Source organism: Haemorhous mexicanus, chromosome 13 (assembly GCF_027477595.1).
Source record: "Haemorhous mexicanus isolate bHaeMex1 chromosome 13, bHaeMex1.pri, whole genome shotgun sequence".
NCBI classification, from domain to species: Eukaryota; Metazoa; Chordata; class Aves; order Passeriformes; family Fringillidae; genus Haemorhous; species Haemorhous mexicanus.
In genome coordinates, this window is record NC_082353.1 from 21035316 (window position 1) to 21055042 (window position 19727).

The following is a 19727-nucleotide window of genomic DNA, read 5'->3' on the forward strand; positions in this document are numbered from 1 at the left end:
GGCTGAGGGCGGGCAGGGCAGGTGGCACTCCGGGGACAGTGACAAATCCCTGGCATTCCGTGGCCGCGGGGCAGGCTCTGAAGAGCCCCGGGAAGGCGCCAAGGCACACCGCGATCCGATCCGTGCTGTGAACTCCTCAGGGCCCCGAGAGCTTCACTGGAATTCTCTGCTTTCGGGCTGTTTTTCCTGACAGGATTTACGAGAACACTTTTTCCACTCGGGTTTCCAGCCATGCGGTAATGAAGGGTCTCGTCCAGGCCCTGTGCTGGCCTTGCCAGAGCTCGGGCAGGCTGCAGCGAGTCCGTGTGGAGCTGGGGGCTCTGCTGGCCGTCACCTGGCTCCCAGTGTCCTGGTCCTCCCCGCTGGACACGGGCCGTGGGAGGAATTAGAAACCTCAAAGCCTCGGCAAAATAAAGAGTGAACTGCCCCGGCCTGGAATGGGTGCTTCAGGCCAAAGCTGGGTGCCAGGGCTGGGTTAGTGCAGGGAAGTCTCTGCCATCCCAGAGCTTCAGATGCAGCCTGGCCTGGCCAGGAACACTGGGAATGCCAGCCCAGGACTGGGAATGCTGCAGCAGCAAGCAGCTCTGGAACTGGGACAAGGATGTCAAACCTGGGGCTGTCCCTGCCCATGGCAGGGTGGGACTGGGGGCCTTTAAGGGCACTTCCAACCCAAACCACTCTGGGATTCTGTGGCACCAACTGGGAATTCTTCTACACAAAGAGAAACTGAGTGACAGACACAAATCTGCTTTTCCACTAATGCCCCTTTTATTCATTTCTGTAACTTCCTATTTTGTAAAGAAATTCTGTAGCCAAAACCAAAGGGTCTCTTCAGAAAAACCCCAAACAACCCACAAAAAAAATAGAATAACCACCAGCAAAGTAAACCTTGATTTTAAACCACAACACAACAACCTCAAAGGATCATTACGTTATTTCCCAGTGTCTCCAGCCACACTTCCTGCCTCCATGATTTCTGCCCCTACAGACAAGACCCACATTTACAATAAATCACGCTTAAAAGAGTTTTGAGTATGGGAATGAGCTGCTGCCACCTCATAAAAAGGCAGCAAAGCACTGGGTTTTAACTGATCTCATTAAATTTAAAAAGTCACATCTCTATCACATGTCTAAAGAATGGGTTTATAGTGTCCATTTTTTCTTTGCTGCCTCCACTCTATTCCCTTGGCACTCTGGCCATTTATCACCATTGCACAACAAAGACTTGGAAAGGGCAGAAAGAACCTTCAGCTCGGAGAAGCCAACGTGGAAACCATTCATTCCCTGCCTGGCATGAGCCACCTGCAGCTCTGTGTCACATTCTCTGTGCTGGGAGAGAGGTGTGGAGGACGGGAGAAGGTGCAGTCACAGCACCTTGGGAAGGCCCCGCAGCTCCTTGGGAAGGTGGCCCTGGCAGGTCTCAGTACTCCAGAACTCTTCCCAAACCAGGTGTTTCACCATGGGGGAGCTCCTGCTCAGGCTTCTGCTGAAACGCTTCCCAGACTGCCAATGAGGCTGCAGTTCTTGTCCTTAAATGCTGCAATTTCCACCCAGGAAATGATTCCCAGCATTCCAAGAATGATGATTTACATTCACCTTTGCTTCATCATTAAAAAGGGAATTCAAGGAGCACTGTGAAAGTGCCTGCAGAAGGTAAAGCCATCCAAAAATCGATGGCAAACTCGTGTCCTGGGACTCGGCAATTTAGGGGACATGGGAAAAGTTAATTTTGAAATTCCTAACTGAGGCTGCTTAACAGGGTGGATTTTCAGATGGACAAGGAAAAGTTCTTGGGGCCAGACTCTTCCCTATGGGAATCTGTTGGATCCTCTTCCCCTGGATCCACTGCCTGTGCCTGCAGCAGAGGAGCCAGGAGGGCATCTCCCCATTCTCTCGTTGCTCACCAGGCTCCACCTTCCTTCCGTGTCCGACACTCCAGAGGCTCTGTGCCCTCTGCTGCTGTGGAAGTGATGGGGACTCCCCCAGGAAAAGAGAATTCCTTCTCAGCCCTGTGCCTGATGGACACACAGGAATGGGGCACTGAGCCCATCCAGGGGCACCGAGGGCTTTGGGAACTGAGGACAGAGCTCCCAGAGCAGCTCTGTGCATTCTGCCAGGCCTTGCACAAGGCTGGGGCACGGAATTGCACCCTGGGGGAGCAGCACAATCTGGCATTTCATTGGGAATCCAGGGAGTGTGGACAACACCTGACATTCCAGGGCAGCCCCCACCCCTACAGCAAAATCCAAACAGAATCTGAGCCTGGGGCCACATGTAATGGCTTTGGCACTTGGCAGGACGGAGCTCAGCAACCTCCTCCTCATGGCTCATCCAAATCTGGCCAGTCTGAACTAGGAAAAGCTCCATAAAACCATCCAAGAGCCCTACAGCTGAAAAATGCAGTTTGGAATTCAGGAGTCACTTCCCAAGCCCCAGCCCTGTGTGCAGAGATAACTGGGAGCACATTTGTTTATTTAAACCCCAGAGAGGAAATCATAAAAATGTTCATTTGTAAAATGTAAACTCATCACTGTTTCCTTGAGCCACACACGTGTCACCTCCCCAAGACCTCTGGGAGAGGAGACAGGACAGGCAGACAAAGCCTCTGGAGCCTGGAGATGTTGTGGAATGTGGAACAGGGGAATGCTGTCACCAAGGGAAGCAGCTACAGCTAAATGGTGTTTTTGGCAATGAACACTAATTCAGGGAAGGATCATTCCCTCAGGATTGCTCTGGCACTTCCAGCTACAGAGGAATTCAGTTTTCTTCATCCGAGGAGAGACCTTCAATCTCATCCCTGTCTCCTCCAATTGCCATCCAGAAGGCTTTGGCCACCTACAATGGCAAAAGAGATGGGAGAGGGAGAAAATTCCCATCACATGACTGGAGCTTTTGTATTTCCCATCCAAAGAGCAGGAACTGAGCAGCAGCTAAATCTGGCAACCAGCTCTGTAAGTGCAACACATCCTCTCTGAGGTGAAGGAATTTCAGCAACACAGAGGCAATGATTCAGGTCAGAGGAGGCACCTGTGCTACAAAACCTGTGCTATTTAAGGCATCATTAAATTCTCCAGGAGATCCACACTTTTCCATTGACTTGTGGAAGCTGGCCAGCACCCCCAGTGACTGCAGGGCTTTCAGCTCAGAATTCAGAAAGGGAAAAGTCTTTTTTTTATGGCACTGGAGTGGAATGAGATGATCTTTAGGGTCCCTTCCAACCCAAACCATTCCAGGATTTTATGCTTTTCTGGTATTTCAAACTTCCAGCTTATTCAGTTTTTGGGAGATACCTGACAAGTCTTCCCTAGGACTGTAGGTTTGTTCTCATTGCTCTTAATCCAGGAACTCTGCAGGAGGAACTGAGACTTGGAAAGAAAACACCCATTTTACTGATTCCCACCCCAATTCCCAAGGCTCACCTTCTCTGCGTGCAGCTTCCTCTGCTCGTGAGGCAGCGTGGCAGCTTTGTCTGTGGGGAAGGAGAGGATTGGGGCTGTGAAGCTCAGGAGTGAGCAGTGAACACCTCCTGCCCTGGATTTGGGAACTCCAGAGCCCCTCCCTGCACCTGGATCTGGGAACTCCAGAGCACCTCCCTGCACCTGGATCTGGGAACTCCAGAGCACCTCCCTGCACCTGGATCTGGGAACTCCAGAACACCTCCTGCCCTGGATTTGGGAACTCCAGAGCCCCTCCCTGCACCTGGATCTGGGAACTCCAGAGCACCTCCTGCCCTGGATCTGGGAACTCCAGAGCCCCTCCCTGCACCTGGATCTGGGAACTCCAGAGCACCTCCCTGCACCTGGATCTGGGAACTCCAGAGCACCTCCCTGCACCTGGATTTGGGAACTCCCAGTGCAACATCTGCTGCTTTCAAGAGCACTATCAAAATGAAGAGCAAATGAATGGAAAGAGCAGCTATCTCTAAAGGACTTGAGGTAGGAGAACAGGAATTTCACAGCTTCCCAACTCACTCCTGGCTCTCTCTGAGCCCCTGCAGGAGGTGCCAGAGCTCAGGTCCATCTCTCCTGGTGCGTTACCTTTCATTTCTTTCAGCTTTGAGAAGAGCCTTTCGAAGTTCTCCAGGTCCCCATCCCTCGTGGTCAGGCTGGCCAGCTCCTGGATGTCCATATCCAGCATGGGATCTGAAACACAGCTCGGTTGAAATGATTCTGGTTTCTCAGCAGAAAACCAGGATTTTAACAGCTGCAAATCCCATTTGCAAATTCCAATGCCATAGGAGAGAAAGAAACACTTAATTTACTGATTGCTCATGAAGACAAATCATGGCATTGTTACAGTGGTGATTAATTTTATGGAAGAAATCCTTCCCTGTCAGGGGGGCAGGCCCTGGCACAGGTGCCCAGAGAAGCTGTGGCTGCCCCTGGATCCCTGGGATGTCCAAGGCCAGGCTGGATGGGGCTTGGAGCACCCTGGGAATGTGGAAGGTGTCCCTGCCACAGCAGGGGTGGAATGGGATGAGCTTTAAGGTCCTTTCTAACCCAAAGTATTCCAGATTCCATGATTCTGTGATACATTACATTTGAGCTCATCCAGTATTTAAGATTTCTTGCTGATTCCAGAATGATCTGTCCACACACAACCACAGAGTGAATCAAAGAGTGAGGAGCTGATGAGACCACATCAAACATCCAGATGTCACACACAGCTGGCAGTCCCATCTCCTGGAATGCTGCAGGGATTTCAGGCCTCTCCTGGCTCTGGCAGTGCCTGTGTGCTCCATGTTGCCCTGTGTCCCTGCCAGGTGTGCTGAGCTCACCTGCAGCACTGTCAGGCTCCAGGCTGTGTGTGCCAGCTCCATCCTCTCCACCATCTGACTGGGATTCTTCCCTCTCTCCTGGGGATGGGTTGGACTGTCAGGAAACAAAGATATTTCAGTATCCAGTAATGACTGAAAAAACATCAGCAGCAAATCAGGTGCTCCCTGCTTTTCCTTCAAAACCCCACTTTATCTCAAAGTGTTACTGCAAAACCTGTGCCATGAAAAGCCCCTCCTGCAGCACTGGGAACTGGTGCTGCATGAAGGGATTTCGGGATGGATTTGTGGGGTTTTCCAATAACACCATGAAATGTCAGGTGGTGCTGTGCCCCAAAAGGGATAGTTTGGGTATAATCAAACCCATCTTGAATGGAGCTCTTAGTGCTCTTTCCTTTGGCTCTGTGGCACAAGGGGAGGTCCCAGCCACTCCCAGTGGATGAAGGCAGGGCCTGAGCAGAGCAGGAACCAGGAATTACTGGAGTCACTGTTTACTTCTGTCTCCGGGGTCTCTTCACAGCCACGGCTCCTGTTTGCTCCTGCCAAGGTGCTGAGGAGACCAAAGCCCTGGGTCCTGTCTGCAAACAAAGCACAAAGTGCAAAATTACTGCAAATCCTGGGGCTGGCCAGGTGGGAGAGGAGGTATTTCACAGCACCATAGAAAACGGTGCCAGTGCACTTGAAAACAGACATTAAGCAGAGATTTCACATCAATTCTAAGCTTCAAACTGTGTCTGCACCGTTTGCTGTTAAATATTCCCCCCAGGGAAGAGAATGTGAGCCACAGGAGATGTGGGGTCTTTCTAGAGCTTGTGGGAAGCCTCTGCTCCGTTGGGATCTGAGCTGGTAAATTCCAAACGGGGCAGCTGGAAAATCCAGAAGCAGAATTTGCTGTTCCTGGTGCCCAGGTTTAACCTCCATGGGAAGCAGCCCCGAGTCTGAGGTTGGATTCAGGAAAGGCAAGGACAGCCTTTGCTCACACCCTGAACTGGCTGAGCATGACACTCATGGCAAAGAAAATTGTTAAATATCTAATTCACAATTCCTGGGTGGATTCATCCATCAAACCCAGGGTTTCTTCTCACTGCAAGGGGCTCTGGGCTCTCCCCACTGCTGGCCTAGGGTGTATCTCAATGCTGTTTTAAAACCCAGCCTAAAAAGTGATTTCAAACCTGAACAGTCATCTAAGATAATAAATGTGGTGCAGTATTTTTAATTTGAACTGGCTGTATATTTGAACCCGTTTTATATAAAAATATGTGCATAATGGGTGATATGATGAGGTGTTTTTTACTAAGTCAAGTTTTTCTAAGTCAGTTTACTACTCAATACAAACTGGCCTTGCACTGAGTAGTAAATATTAGCAGTTACACAAGGCACTCAGGAGATTTTTCTGCAAACCTTTGTATTTTAGTCAACTAAAACTGAAAAAATGTGAAGTTATTGTACCAGGAATAGCCAGGAAACAATGACTTCTGCCAGAAGAAAGATTTAATGCTCCTTTTTAAAAGAAGTATGTTCTAAATTATTACACTCATGACTAAGCTCTAGACTCAACTGTTGAGGTGATGTCATTTGGATGCTCTGCCCAAATTTCCTCGCCATTTCTCCAGACTCTCATTCTGAGGGGCTGGATGTGTAACTGGGCCCATCCAGCACCCACACAAACACATCTCCATGAGAGAATTCCTGAGCCCCATTCCCTGTTCCCTGCTCCTGCAGCTGATCTGTTCTGCCCCGTCCCTGGCAGGTATTTGGGGCCACTGGCTCTGCTTTATCCCTTTTTGCTGCTTTAGCAGATCCCTGGCCAAAGGGGTGGGAAGAAGTGAAGCAGTGGAGCTGAATGAATTCCCTGGAAAACCTTCAGCTGCCCGTGAAGTCCAGCAGGTCAGTGAATGGGAACTGGAGGATAAAAGTTTGGGATTTGCATCCCAAAGCAAAGCAGCTTCCCCAGGTTTCATGGGCTGAGCAGAGAGCTGGCTGTGGGGAAGCTGTGAAGGTGGACATGGAGCCAATTTCTGAGTCACCTCAGGCAAGGCTGGACACTGCAGTGCAGAATGTCCTGGAGAGAGAACATTCCCACACTGGCAGAGGGGTGGATGCAGTGATCTAATCATGGCCCTCGTTCATAGCTGGGATTAGTTTGTCCTGCACAGAAAAATGGCAGTGGCTCCACATTCTCTCCTCCAACACTGCAGAACCTCAGCCAAAATTATTACAAATGTCATCCCCTTCTGAAAAACCTGGAGTGTGCAGCAGGGATCTCTGAACAGCAGCTATTTGTCCCTGGATCCATGTTTAGGGAGGAGGCAGACACAACACTTGGTTGCAGGCACACCCTTGGAAAACCCTTCCTATAAACTCCTTTTATTGGATGTAAAAGCTATTTCAACTTCTGGGTGCAATTCAGGAAGTGGGTGATGCCTTACACAGTGTTCTGGAGGCAGGAAAGCCAAAAATGAGCTCATCCCACTTATTGGAGGAGTCAGTGGCTACGATGGAGCCCAGAGAAGCTGTGGCTGCCCTTGCAGGGGTGGAATGGGATGGGATTTAGGGTCCCTTCCCACCCAAACCATTCCCCATTCCATGCTCTGTGTAGTTTCATGGGAATTACTCATGATGCTCTGAACATGGATTCAGCATTCCCAGATTCCTGTTTCATAGCCAAGTGTTTTTCACTGCCTTTACCTATTATTATTCCTCCTGTCTCCAGCTGAGACATGGTGATCCTTACACATAAAATTGGAATCAACACATCAAGCTTCACAAATTGTTTAAAAGGCCTCCCTAAATCGGGTTAATTGGCTGTGATTAGAGCCAGGCTCATTCCTGGCCCCACCTGAGGTAAGCAGCTTCACCTGGGATCACTCCAGCTGGGATTTAAGCAGGAAAGAAGCCAAGCTGCCTCTTCCAGAAGGCTGGAAATGGTTTTTCTTCTTGCCACAGAGGCTCTTGCAGAGACAGAGAAGGCAACAGCAGTTTAATACCTCTGTGGGGAGGGAAATGTGTTACCTGGAGAATCCCTCATGTTCTCCTGCTCAAGAAAACTTCCAGAGACTGAAGGGAGCTCCAAGGCCTGGAGAACCAACCTTACACCAGCTCCAGAAAGGATTTGTTCCTGGCAGGCTCCCAGGTAAGACTGCTCATTTGGCTTGGAGTAGAGCTAATGCTGCTCCATTTACTCACAAGGCACATGGGATTGGTTCCTTGGTGTTTCTAATTCAACTGTGTGACATTTAATAATTCTTTTTATGGATCTGAGTGAGAATGATGCATTTAATGGTGAGAGAAACAAATGTGAAGTTTAAAATTTTAATGAATAGGTGTGTGAAAAAACCTGCACCTTGACAAGAACTGTGTTGGGGCTTAATGCAATAAAATACTATGAGTTTGGTGTTTGTTCTTGAAAAGTTATTCCTGCTTTGTCTGTAAATATAAATTCTCATGGAAGCAGTTTTTTTAATTAAGGCAATGCTGTTGACTTAAGGCTGCACCTAACAGTGCTACAAGTATTTGCTAGCAGACATTTACTACTGGAACTCTCTTAGGGTCTCTGATAACTCTTCCCTGCACGGTTTTTAACCAGCCAGGACTTGCAGCTCATTTTCAGTGGAAAAGCTAAAGTTGGATTTATATGGCAGCCAGTTTCTAGGATCTGGAGGAAGCTGAAAACAAAAGATATGTTACAGGTTGTAAAAAGTTTTATTTTAAGCAAAATGAGCTCAACGATTTCCCTTTGAAGGCACAGTCAGGCTGCAACACCTTCCAAATATAGCTCACTTCCTGAGGGCTTTTGGTGGTGCAGCAGTGCTGTGTGGGGCTGGTGCTGCACAGAGAGAAAATCAGGATTTTTCAAGGAGCCTGACCTTTACAGAACACACCAGTGATGTGCAGGAATTTCCCCTCGTGAGGAACTGAGCATGTGACTAAATTCTGCTGTTCTGTAAGGTGGCATCTGCCAAATACAGGAAATGTGTAGTTAAAAAACCATTTATAGCACAAGTGAGATAACCTGACACCATCTGCCAAGGTTACCTGGTTCTCTGCAATGGTTACACTGAGTCAGACCCTGCCTTCACCTCAGTTCTGATGGGGAATGAGCAATCCTCAAAAAGCTGCATTAAAAATTGGAGGTTAATACTTCTCATCCAGGTTTCACTGAGTCCCAGCAAGCACCTTGCAGATGCAGACATTAACAGCAGCCTCTCAGGGCTTTAAATCATTCCACAGTTAATGGCTGTAGGAAGGGAGAAGCCAGAGCAGAGGGAAATGGGACATTGGGGAGCAGAGAAGTGTTGGAAGGTTGGTGGTGGGATGAGGCTTTGTGAACAAAAAAATCCAGGCCAAGCACTCCTGAAGAGTTTTAGCTTCCTACATTTTCTGCAGCAGTTTGTGTGATTAGAAAGGTAATGAAAGGCTTTCAAGTAAATGGAAGGATCTACACTTGTAACCACAGCACTTTCTTTTCTCATGAGCCTAAGGCTAAAGTGATTTTTCCAAAGTTCTAACTCTACTTGATATTCAGCTTCCTCAGGAAATTACCTGGGGTTGCCCATTTTTTGCACTGTTGTAAATAAAATCTGTGGTTTCCATGTAGTCAAGTGGGGTTTTCTGTAGCAAAACCAGCCCTTAAGTGTTTGGCAAGGCTCCTCATCTCTGCACTTGCTATTCTCATCCCTAGTTCAAAAATTTAAAAAACAAACCAAAAATCCCCTACAATAAATGTGGAATTTAACCTTTACTTCTACACTGAAGCATGTATCAGTCTGATAAAGCTGATAATTACAATCTATTTCCTACTAGAGTTTGGTGGAACCAGCTTTGAGTTTTCGTTGCAACTTGCAGGATTAATGGAATAGTTAACTCAAATTATTGGTAGAGTGCAAGTTAAAGCAGAGAGGGAACAGGAGCAGGTGCTGGAACAGGAGCAGTTTTACAGAAATCCTTTCCTGTGAGGGTGGTGAGGCCCTGGCACAGAGCAGTTGTGGGTGGAAGTGTCCAAGGCCAGCTTGGGTGAGCTTGGAGCAGCCTGGGATAGAGGACAAGCTGAGCTTTAAGGTCCCTCCCAGCCCAAACCATGCCAGGATCCTGTGATAAATCTCACCCACTGCCTGTGAGCTCATCAGGACATCAAGGGGGGATGAAAGCAATGCCTGGACCCTCCTGCTCCCTGGAGGAGGTCCCAGAGTGCTCCAGCTGTGCCTGTGCTGACCCAGCTGCTCCACTTTAGCTCCCCCAGCCTGCAGAGCTCAGGGCCAGGCCCAGGGGCACCTACCACCCTTCATGACCACGTTGGACCAGACGTTGGCGTTGAGGGCCTGCACGATGCGCTTCACTCCCGTGGACTCGGGGAAATCATCTGCACCAAAACACAGAGAGGGGCTCTAGAAACTCCTAAAAACAACTCCAAACACCATCCCAGGCCCCCAGAGGTGGGGCTGAAGGCCTGTCCTAGCTTCTCACAATCACTGTCAGTTCTGCTCCTGGTACAAAACAGATTTTTCACCTTTGACTGATGAGAGGCCAAGTAAATGTAAATGAATGCCTCACTTCTTGGGCTGAGTTTCCAGGGATAATGAACTGTGAGCTCAGCATTTTGCAGATATCTAAATTAGAGATCCTGAATGGTGAGCTCAGCATTTTGCAGGTATCTAAATCCTTTTTGCTAAATATTTAGCAGGAGATCTACATTAAGTAACATATTTATAACATTAGGTAACATATTTATAGTATATTATAAAAGTATAATATATTTTAATATAACTATATTATAATTATAAAAATTAACAAAACAATAAAATAGTAAATTATGGTGAATAATAAATATAATAATATAAAAGTATATTATACTTTATATAAATTTTATAGCAACAGATAAGAAACTTGTGTCTTTCACTCCAAGATATTTTACAATGCTTTATAGCATAGAAATATATTAGGAAATAGATACCAGAATTATTTTTCTTTCTTTTAGAAAGTAAAGAATTTGAGATAACCATTTAAAAAGGGTGTGATGCCTGTAAAAAATGAAAAGGAATATTGTAAAGCTGTCTCCACAATATCTTACTCCAAAAGTTCCAGTAATCCTGGGAATTACAGGACTTGAAAGCCCAGGGAAAGCATTATTCAGATTTTAATTTATTTACTGAATAGATCTGACACCACTTTGGATCAAGTCAGTTTTCCCATTTCCTCAGTTTAGTCAGCTTCCCATGTTTGTGCAGGTTGACAAAGGGAAAAAAAAAACAAACCACCCAAACAATCCTTTGGATACAAAACTGTTTTTGTTTAGAAATCAGACTCAGGTGACTCAGGGATCAGGTGCAGTAATTGAAACTACCTTCAGAAATGCATTTAAGGCTGGTATCAGATGTTCTGCCCTCTGTGATGCTGCTGTTTGGTTTGGTATCAGAGTCACTATCAAGAGTCTCAGTTTAGAGCTCTTGTCCTGATTGTGCAAACAACTGACAATGAGTCAAAACAAAAGTTCCAGTTTATTTGAGATGAGCTGCTTGAAATGTCAGAATTTCGAGCAGAGATTGGCCCAGTGTGTTTACAGCATCTGTTGTGCCTTTTGTAACTCACCCAGAATGTTTGGGGGGTAAATAAGTTACTCACAGGAACACAGTTCCTCCTCTGCATGAGTCACAGTGAATCAACTACCAGATTAAACAGCTAGGAAAGAACATGTATCCCAATATTCCACAAATTAACATCCTGAGTTGTTATTATTCCCATTAAAGAAACGGTAAAGAGCTTGTTCCTGTAAATGGTAAAGGGCTTGTTCTTTACAAGAATTATTCAATAGAAAAATAACTTGATTAAAGGTTGCTATTTTAAAAGCAATTAGTATTTGTTTAGTCTAAGGAGTCTTCACTTCCGATTTTCCCAGTTTCTGTGAATCAAATCTGTGAATCTCCCTCCTTGACTAAAAAACAAAAGGGAAACATTTTTAAAGGCGTGCTGGGGAGAGAGGGAGACTGCTCAGCTCCTCAAAATCCAATTTTAGTAGGCCTTTAAAGGGGGGAAAGGGGTGGGATGTGTTCCCGTGAGGATTTTATAGTGAATTATTTTTGGTGACTGCAATGTGCTTGGAGAATCTGAAATAGAGCAAATGTTAGTGACTAATTCCTCTCCAGCCTGCAGTTATCTCATTTTACTCCAGAGAGTTGAGGTGTAAATGCTTTTTTGTGTCACTGAAGTGAGGAGATAAGGCTGATGCTGATAAGGCTGTCAGGAAATGCATAGTCACTTTTCAAGAGTGGAACACCACATTTCTGACTCTTCTTGCTGGTTCTTTTTATCAAGTTATAAATGTTGGGCAGCCAGTGATTCTGAAACTAGTTTATTTCCTGTGTAACAACTCCTGTTGCTCTGAAATGTTTTTAACAACCTGCCATTTTCAGCCTATCATGTCACTGTTTGTACCAAGATAGCATAAAATAGTTTTCAAGTCTTTTTAAAACTAGAATTTTTCTGCCCTCATGCAGAAAAATGTTTCTTTAGATTGATTTTCCAAGTGGAATATAAACTTCTGATGTATCAATACAGTCCTAGAGCAGTGCCAGAAAAAGGAGCAGATATTATTTTGACGTAGGTGCTGCATAAACAGCAGCTGGATTTGGGAGGGGACAAATGGAATTTCTCAGAGGAAATAACCTCCTCCCCCTCCTGACCTTTATAGCTGAGACTCAGCCCCACCAACCTAGAGCATTCCACGCTGTAATCATGTGGCATATCAACAATTGCAAGGGGCATAACTTTATTTAGAAGGTATTTTTGGGGCACCTCTCATGCTCAGAATGGCAAGAGAAGCAGCAGACCTACCATCTTCATCGGGCAGCTCCTCAGGGCTGAGCTCTACCAACTCAAAGCCATGCTTGATGCACCATTCTTGAGCTTTCTGTCTGCTTACACCTAAATTGGGAGACAAGAATGGGTATTTAAGGTGCAGATTTGAGACCAGTACCAGCATATTTATGATTTAGCTGTGTGTTATTCCCTCAAAGCTGTTTGTTTGCTCTGGAGTGTATGGGAAATGTACAGCAGCTGGCATAGATCCTCCATTCACTGTGGCTTCCAAAAATAGAGAGTAAAATAGAGAGTTAAACTCCTCCTTGGAACTGAGGGACAGAATCAAATGGTTTTGCAGAGGGTACAATGTAGGTGTGAATGAAGACTTCTGTTAACTCTGGGTTTGACACTGAATTGAGCTGCAGGGACACATCTGCACCTCCCAGCTTGCTGTTGTCTGGAGCCACAGCAAATGAGCATGCTCAATGTCCAAATGTTCAAAAAATGGCATCAGCAACCAAGTGCTCCCCATTTTTTTCAGAAGGACAGTGCATGTCCAGTAGCAGGAATGCCTTTTAGGTCCCCTGCAGTTGCAGGACAGAGCTGACTGAGCAACTGGGTACAATTCTGATTGACTTCTAACCACATCCCACTGAAGGTTTCAGCTCCTGCTCCCCAGAGCTCTCCAGGCCAGTCTCACCCAGACTCCGAGAGGCAACTGTTGATGTAATTAGAAAGTTAATTATTATGCAGGCTAATGGCTCTAAGTGAGGATGGGATTCTTTGGGTCTCCTACCGTTCTCAGACACTCTGTCACAAACCAGGATCATCACTTCTGGCAGCCACTCTTCTGTCAGGGGAAGCCATTCAGAGACACCCTCCAGTCCAGTTTTCTGCAGGGGAAAAGTGGTCTTTGGAATACATCCTGCAATACTTTAGTTTTTAATAGTATTAGAATTGAATTATATCAAGAAATAGGCTCTCTTTGTCTCAACCTTTCTGGTTTCTGCGAAACCAGTTTTCACTGCTGCTGGTTTAGCAGAAGCAGTTTTGGGTGAGATGCCTTGAATTTTATGTTTAGCTCCCTAAATTTTGTCTGTTCCTAAAGGAGCCTTTAAGAAGCAGCACCAGCTAGGAATAAAGCTGGCAGAGGGATTTGCCATGGTGGCATAATGACTCCTGAAAACCCGTCTTCCAGTTGGAGGAGAGGAGTAAGAGAGAAGGAAACTGCTGCTATTGTTAGCAGGGAAATTTAATATCTAGCATTTAATATTGATCTTCTGCCAATGAATAGAACAGTTTAACAGTTTAAAGGGGCTGGAAGGAGATTCTGATTTATGGTTCTCACTGTGATAAGGCAGGAGAATGAAGCAGAAGAGCCTTACTGTGGTGCTGTCAAAGTACACAACAAACGCCTGCACAGCCTCAGCGATCTCTCCAGTCACGTGGAATGTGTTTGGGACCACGCAGAGGTGGATATCTGCAGAATAGTATTTGTTATCTATGGTCCAGGGGTAGAAATTCACTCTGCCGCTTGTTATGGCACCCACAGTAAGGTCATCTTTTCCTGTGATACCTGCGGGAGAGAAAATGGGTGAGGAGGAGAGGAAAACCAGCAGCAAGAAAATAATTTGTCTAGAATAGCAGAGTGCCAATGCCGATCCATCTTAACTATAATAAACCAGATCTTTTTAAAAGATCTTTAAAAATTCAACTCATTTTGTTACTCTGTCCCAGATTTTATTGCTTAGCTTTCAATAGAGTTTGTTTTCTGGTTTTCAATATAAAATATGGTCCAGAAGCTACAGAAAGCCTTTTGTTTTCCTGGAAATGCCCTTTCAAGTGTTAACCTCAAACTTAGTACTGTAAACAGGATGTATGGAGAGAAAACCTAAGCTTTATTAACAACCCTTGCATGCTCTTTGAGATGTAAAGATCTGCTTAACTGTGCCCAAAATCTGACAGTAACTAAAGAGAAAATAAACCCAGTTCCTACAATTCAGCTGTAATTCCCATTAAATTCCATGTAGGAGCTCAACCATTAAAATCCAGTGCTCTGCTCAGGTGCTGTCAAGCTCTGCCCTCCAAGGTAGGAACCTTCCTAGGAACACTCCTGGAGCTGAATCAGAGCTGGAAGCAGAGCATCCCATTATTCCTTCAGGGAAAGGCCAGGAAATCTTGTTCAGGCTGGATGAACTCGTGGACACTTTGGAACACAGGTCAATTACTTACAAAATGGACTGAGTCATCCAGAATTGCCTGGGGCAGGAGAAGAGTTAAAGAATAAAGCACATGGCTTTTCAAGGATTTGTATTTTAAGGTACTGAGAGTTCCTGGAGCTGCTGGAACAGACTGTTCCCCAAATAGTCTGGAGATGAATTTGAATTTATCTGTATCTTATTAGTAAAGAGACAGGAAAACCTTCTTGCCAAGGCTGCAGTGATTTTTACAACTAAACTGCAAAGCTGAGAAATGGATCTGGTGAATGAGCACGGGGCACAAGGCAGGAAAGCTGTAAACCAGGATTATCTGCAGCCCTGAGGAGGAGATGGAATCTGAGGGAGAAATGTGACCTTGGAAACAGAAACCTGTAGCTATTTCCTCCTTAAGAGGATGAAACAGGAGTCTCCTCTCAGGGTTGCTTAAAATAAGAAGTGCCACATCCAAATGATTTTTCCAGGTTCGAGTTTGATTTTATTTTATTTTGGATGGCAATTATTTTTCAGATGATTTCAGATGATCATCTTTAATCAGATGACATGCCATGCTAAGATTACCCACCTCACTTTGGAGCTGGGGGACAAAGATCCTGAGTCACCACCAAACAAACCTGGATTCTGAGCTTTGTATTCTCAGAGGATTTGTTTTGAATATGATACTGATTTCCCTTTACTAGTGTTTTGACAGTTAAAAATAAGTAAATTAAAATCAGTCTGTGGTAACAGAATCACAAGTCAGTGCCACCAGAGCAGGAAGATTAAAAGAGTCCACAGAATTTACTGAAACCCAGAAAATCAGCAGTAAGACTTAGGGAGGAAAATGGGGTGAGGAAGAAAATCAGCTCTAAAGTCACTTGAGTCAGTCACCCTGACAAGGATACAAAGGGAAAGACCTTCATAAAAGATTTCCAAAAGCTGACATGAATTTCACATTTGCTTTGTAAAGGGCATTTTTTTAGAAGAGTTCATGGACAAATTTAGGTCGGAAAGCACTGCTAGAATGAGGCCATGGCCCATTTCCTATTACCTGCTACTTGTTCCTGTATTTTAAGGGGTTCTCTTTCATCCCATTGTTCTGCTGATTACCCATCCTTCATGCTGAGGTTTTGCCAATTCCCTGTGAAATTTCTCTCCAGGTAAAAATGGGTGTTGTACACTAAACTCCAAGGGCTTCAGGAACCTGGTGGAGGGATTCAGACCTGCTGTGCCTCAGGCTGCTTGTGGAGCTCTAAGAAATCACTGCACAACCTGATCACTCCTGGCAGGAAACCCAGAAGCTTGTCAGGAGTTCTCTCCCAAAAACGTCACTTGGAACAATTTGATTTTGGTCTTTAGAGCAAACAAGCAGAGACTACAAAAGAAATATACACTCTAACTCAAACTGAGTACTCATTTCATGCAGGAATTAGCTTTAAGGGCTATTTATCACCCGAGCATTCCAGAAATTTCCTTTCTAGACAGCCTGGATTTGAATGAAAGCAGGAAATTCAGCCAGAATAGTTTGGTATCTAATTTAGAGAGTATTGATCAGAATAAACTCCTAGAAAATTACCAGGGCAAAAGGAGGTGGCTTGTCCAGCTGAGCCCTTATGAGTGAGTTCCTCCTTTTCCATGTGCATCTGCTCGGCCATTGGAAGAGTCAGTGGTTTGCCAAGCCAAGAGCCTGGAGAAGCTCGGGAGTCACGGTGTGAGCCCAGCAGAGCCAGGCCTGGACTGGCCCTGCAGCTCCACGGGGGACAGGAGCCCACACACTCTGCAGCTGCAGCACCAACACCACACCTGGAACGTTCACAGCACCAGCAGAGCTGCTCACCCCGAGCCACACCCCGAGCTCAGGCTCCTGGGGATGCTGGCACTGCTGGGCACTTGCTGAACTGAAATGATGCCCAGGGTCCCCCTGCAGACATCCTGGGCTGGGTCCCACACTGCACAAAAGCTCTGGGAGCAGCAGAAGCTGCCTCCTCACAGGGGATGGTTTGAGGCCGTTTTTGGCTGCTCCAGCATCACCCCTGGGTGGTGACTTCCTGCAAAGGCCTGTCCTGCACTAAGGTCACAACACCTGCTGGGTAATTCCCTTCTCCAGCTGATCCCATGCTGATTTGGCTCTTTTTCTATCAGAAAACCATTAAACAGCAACCAGCAAGTGACACACGAGATCAGTTCATGGCTCAGCAACTGATCCTGCCTGCTGTCACACAGACCTTCCCACCTTCTCTGGAACCTCTCCAGAGGAAAAGGTTTCATTACTTTCAGGCAGTCAGGCACTGGCTTATGTTTTTCAGCAGGTTCACCAGTTGTGGCCCTTCTTCACTCACAAGTAGTTATATATTTTAATAAAGCAGACTAATAGTTATATATATAATATTTTTGGAAATTATTTTCAGCTATTTACAAAAATGTTTACTCATTTTACTGACCTAAATATCAATATTTAATTTCCTATTTTATCATACAAACAAGATAAATTAAATAATGACTTTGAACACGAGAGAGAACGTGGCAATATTATAAAATCTCACATCCCTTCCCATTTTTAATGCTGAATCTTACTGAGTCTTCTGAAAGTGCAAATACCTTCAAAAAAGGGGAGACCAGAAATAACTTTTCAGAAGCATTAAATAATCAGAGAACCACATCCAGCTCTCTTGCAGGAACTGCCCTGTTCTCTAATACCCAAGTAGTACTTAAGGACTTTCAGAACACTGTGTGTCTAATAATAATTTTTTAATGATTACACTTTCTTTTTGCACTTTTCTCCCCAAAGGAATTAAGGCATTTACCACTTCTCATAGTGTTTTTCTGATTGAATAACTGTTTTAAGAACATAGTGCCCTAAATGCTCCCAAATCCTCAGAGCTGTCAGGTACACGGAGTAGTTCCCACATTCTGGGCCTTGAGAGCCACCTGGTGGAATAAACCATAAAAAAATACTCCTAAAATTGCACCAAGGAGTAAGAGAGCACAAATATGCTGGGGAGGAGGGGAGTGATAAAAATCCAAAAAGAAGAACAGTCACATCAGACAGAGTGAAAACTGAACCAATCTTACTTGCAGTTTTGTGATAAATACATCACAATAATAACAGGCAGATCTATGTTGAGCACTTTAAATAGCTTTGTTTTGCCACAGTGCCCCATGAATTAAAGCATTCAGAGCACCCTGCAGAAACCTGAGCAAATAAAAATATATCTAGCAAATGTACCATCAGCTGCTTCTCATCCTCAAGCCATTTTCCATTAACAGGAGGAAAACCCTGGAAAAAGTCTTTGAATTGGCCTGGAAAGTTCTGGCAGGCTGTCTGACCCCACCAAACCTTCCCCACTGCTGCCCCATCCCTGCCCGTGTGTCCTTGAATATTTTACAGTCTGCTGCCTCTGATTTAATGTCACTTGTTATACAAGGCAGGGACCTAAGATAAGGATGGTATTTATTTCATCCAATGGTTTTATTTCTTTCAGGAGGACTTTAATGGAACCCAGTCAGAGGACACACAGACAAGACTCCAGATTTGGAACTGGGAGCAGTGGAAGCTGAAATATTTCGAAGTGAGTACTAGTTTTAAAAATATCTGTGCTTTGATTTTAAGACTTTCTCAGATTAAGTAGCTTTTTGCTCAGCTACCTCTTCTACCTGTTTCATTTCACTATGCAAAGTAATCAAAGGAGAAACCTAAAGGAACCTTGAGTAATTCCTTCCAATTTGCTTATACCTTCCTCAAAAATAAGCTAATAATATTTTTGTTGTGGAATCTTTAAATAATGCAGTGTCCTGCAGCTGCTTTGACAGACAAGCCTTTGACTGCATTATCTTGTACTGTTATTTTTGTTTCAAAACGTGCTTTAATGAGGTGGAGGGAGCCAGGTCCTGTGGGCAGCCCTGTGCTTGGTGAGGTCCTAAGTAAGAATTGCTCAGAAACAGAGAAAAACAAATCCAGAGAAGATCTGAGGGAGTCAAATTCTCCATCTCAATGTACACAGCAAACTGTTCACGAACTCCCTAAAAACCAGGGCTGTCCTAACATCGGCAACCCACCAAGATCATGAACAGCTTCTTCCTGGAATCCCCCGATTTTAAAAATACCAGAAATTCTACCACGGTTTCCTCTACAGTCAGACCTTGTGTTCCCCTTTTGAGCCAGAAAAACAGCAACTGGTTCCCAGGAAAACCACTTCCTACTGAATGAGTTCTATGTACTCAGTTCCGAGTGTAATCTGCAATTCTACCAGCTGCAGGACACAATGTTTAGCTTTCCTCTTTAGTCCTTCCGCACTGAGAAAGCGGTGAATTATTTTCTTAAAGCGCTAAGGAGGCTCCTGACACCCTCTGCAAGGGGTCGGGGGCTGCGATCCCCCTGTCCTGAGGGGAGGATTTGGGACCCGGAGAGGAGAACTGCGACCTTGACCGGGAAAATGGGAACCTGAGGGGAGAGCTGAGATGCTGAGGGGAAAATTGGGTGCGTGAGGGGACGGCGGCGACCCTGAGGGGAAAACTGAGACCGTGAGGGGACGGCAGCGACCCTGAGGGGAAAACGGAGACCGTGAGGGGACGGCAGCGACTCTGAGGGGAAAATTGAATCTGTGAGGGGATGGCAGGGACCCTGAGGGGAAAATTGAGACCGTGAGGGGACGGAGGCGACTCTGAGGGAAAATCTGAATCTGTCAGAGGATGGCAGCGACCCTGAGGGGAGAACTACGATCCTGAAGGGAAAAGAGCCCCTCTGAGGGCCAGGTCTGGGGGGAGCCGCTGCCAGCCCGGTTCGCGCGGGGGCGGGCAAGCCGCGGCCCCTGGTTCCGCCCGCTCGGGCGCCGCGGCGGCCCCGACTCACGTTTGACGAGCTCCTCGGGCGCGAAGCCCGCGGCACAGCTGGTGAGCAGCGCCAGCGGCCGCGCTGCCGCCGCCATGGCGCCCGCGCCGCGCCCCTTCCGCCGCGCCGCTACCAC

At 46.0% G+C, this 19727-nt stretch overlaps 1 protein-coding gene across 3 annotated transcripts; it reads right to left on the reverse strand.

Annotated features, from left to right (window-relative positions):
* Window positions 1-746: 746 nt before the first annotated feature.
* Window positions 747-19719, reverse strand: AAGAB (alpha and gamma adaptin binding protein). 3 transcript variants are annotated; one of them, XM_059858724.1, is made up of 10 exons: window positions 19613-19719; window positions 13954-14144; window positions 13365-13461; window positions 12602-12691; window positions 10050-10133; window positions 5270-5352; window positions 4778-4871; window positions 4038-4142; window positions 3420-3469; window positions 747-2835 (listed from the first exon to the last, which is right to left on the reverse strand). In XM_059858724.1, exons 1-10 carry the CDS (start codon window positions 19686-19688, stop codon window positions 2758-2760), a joined length of 948 nt encoding a protein of 315 aa, XP_059714707.1. In that variant the 5' UTR covers window positions 19689-19719; the 3' UTR covers window positions 747-2757. The 3 variants fall into 3 exon arrangements, with proteins under 3 accessions (XP_059714707.1, XP_059714706.1, XP_059714708.1); XM_059858723.1 differs by lacking the exon at window positions 19613-19719 and adding an exon at window positions 16340-19487; XM_059858725.1 differs by lacking the exons at window positions 10050-10133; window positions 19613-19719 and adding an exon at window positions 16340-19504.
* Window positions 19720-19727: the final 8 nt, after the last annotated feature.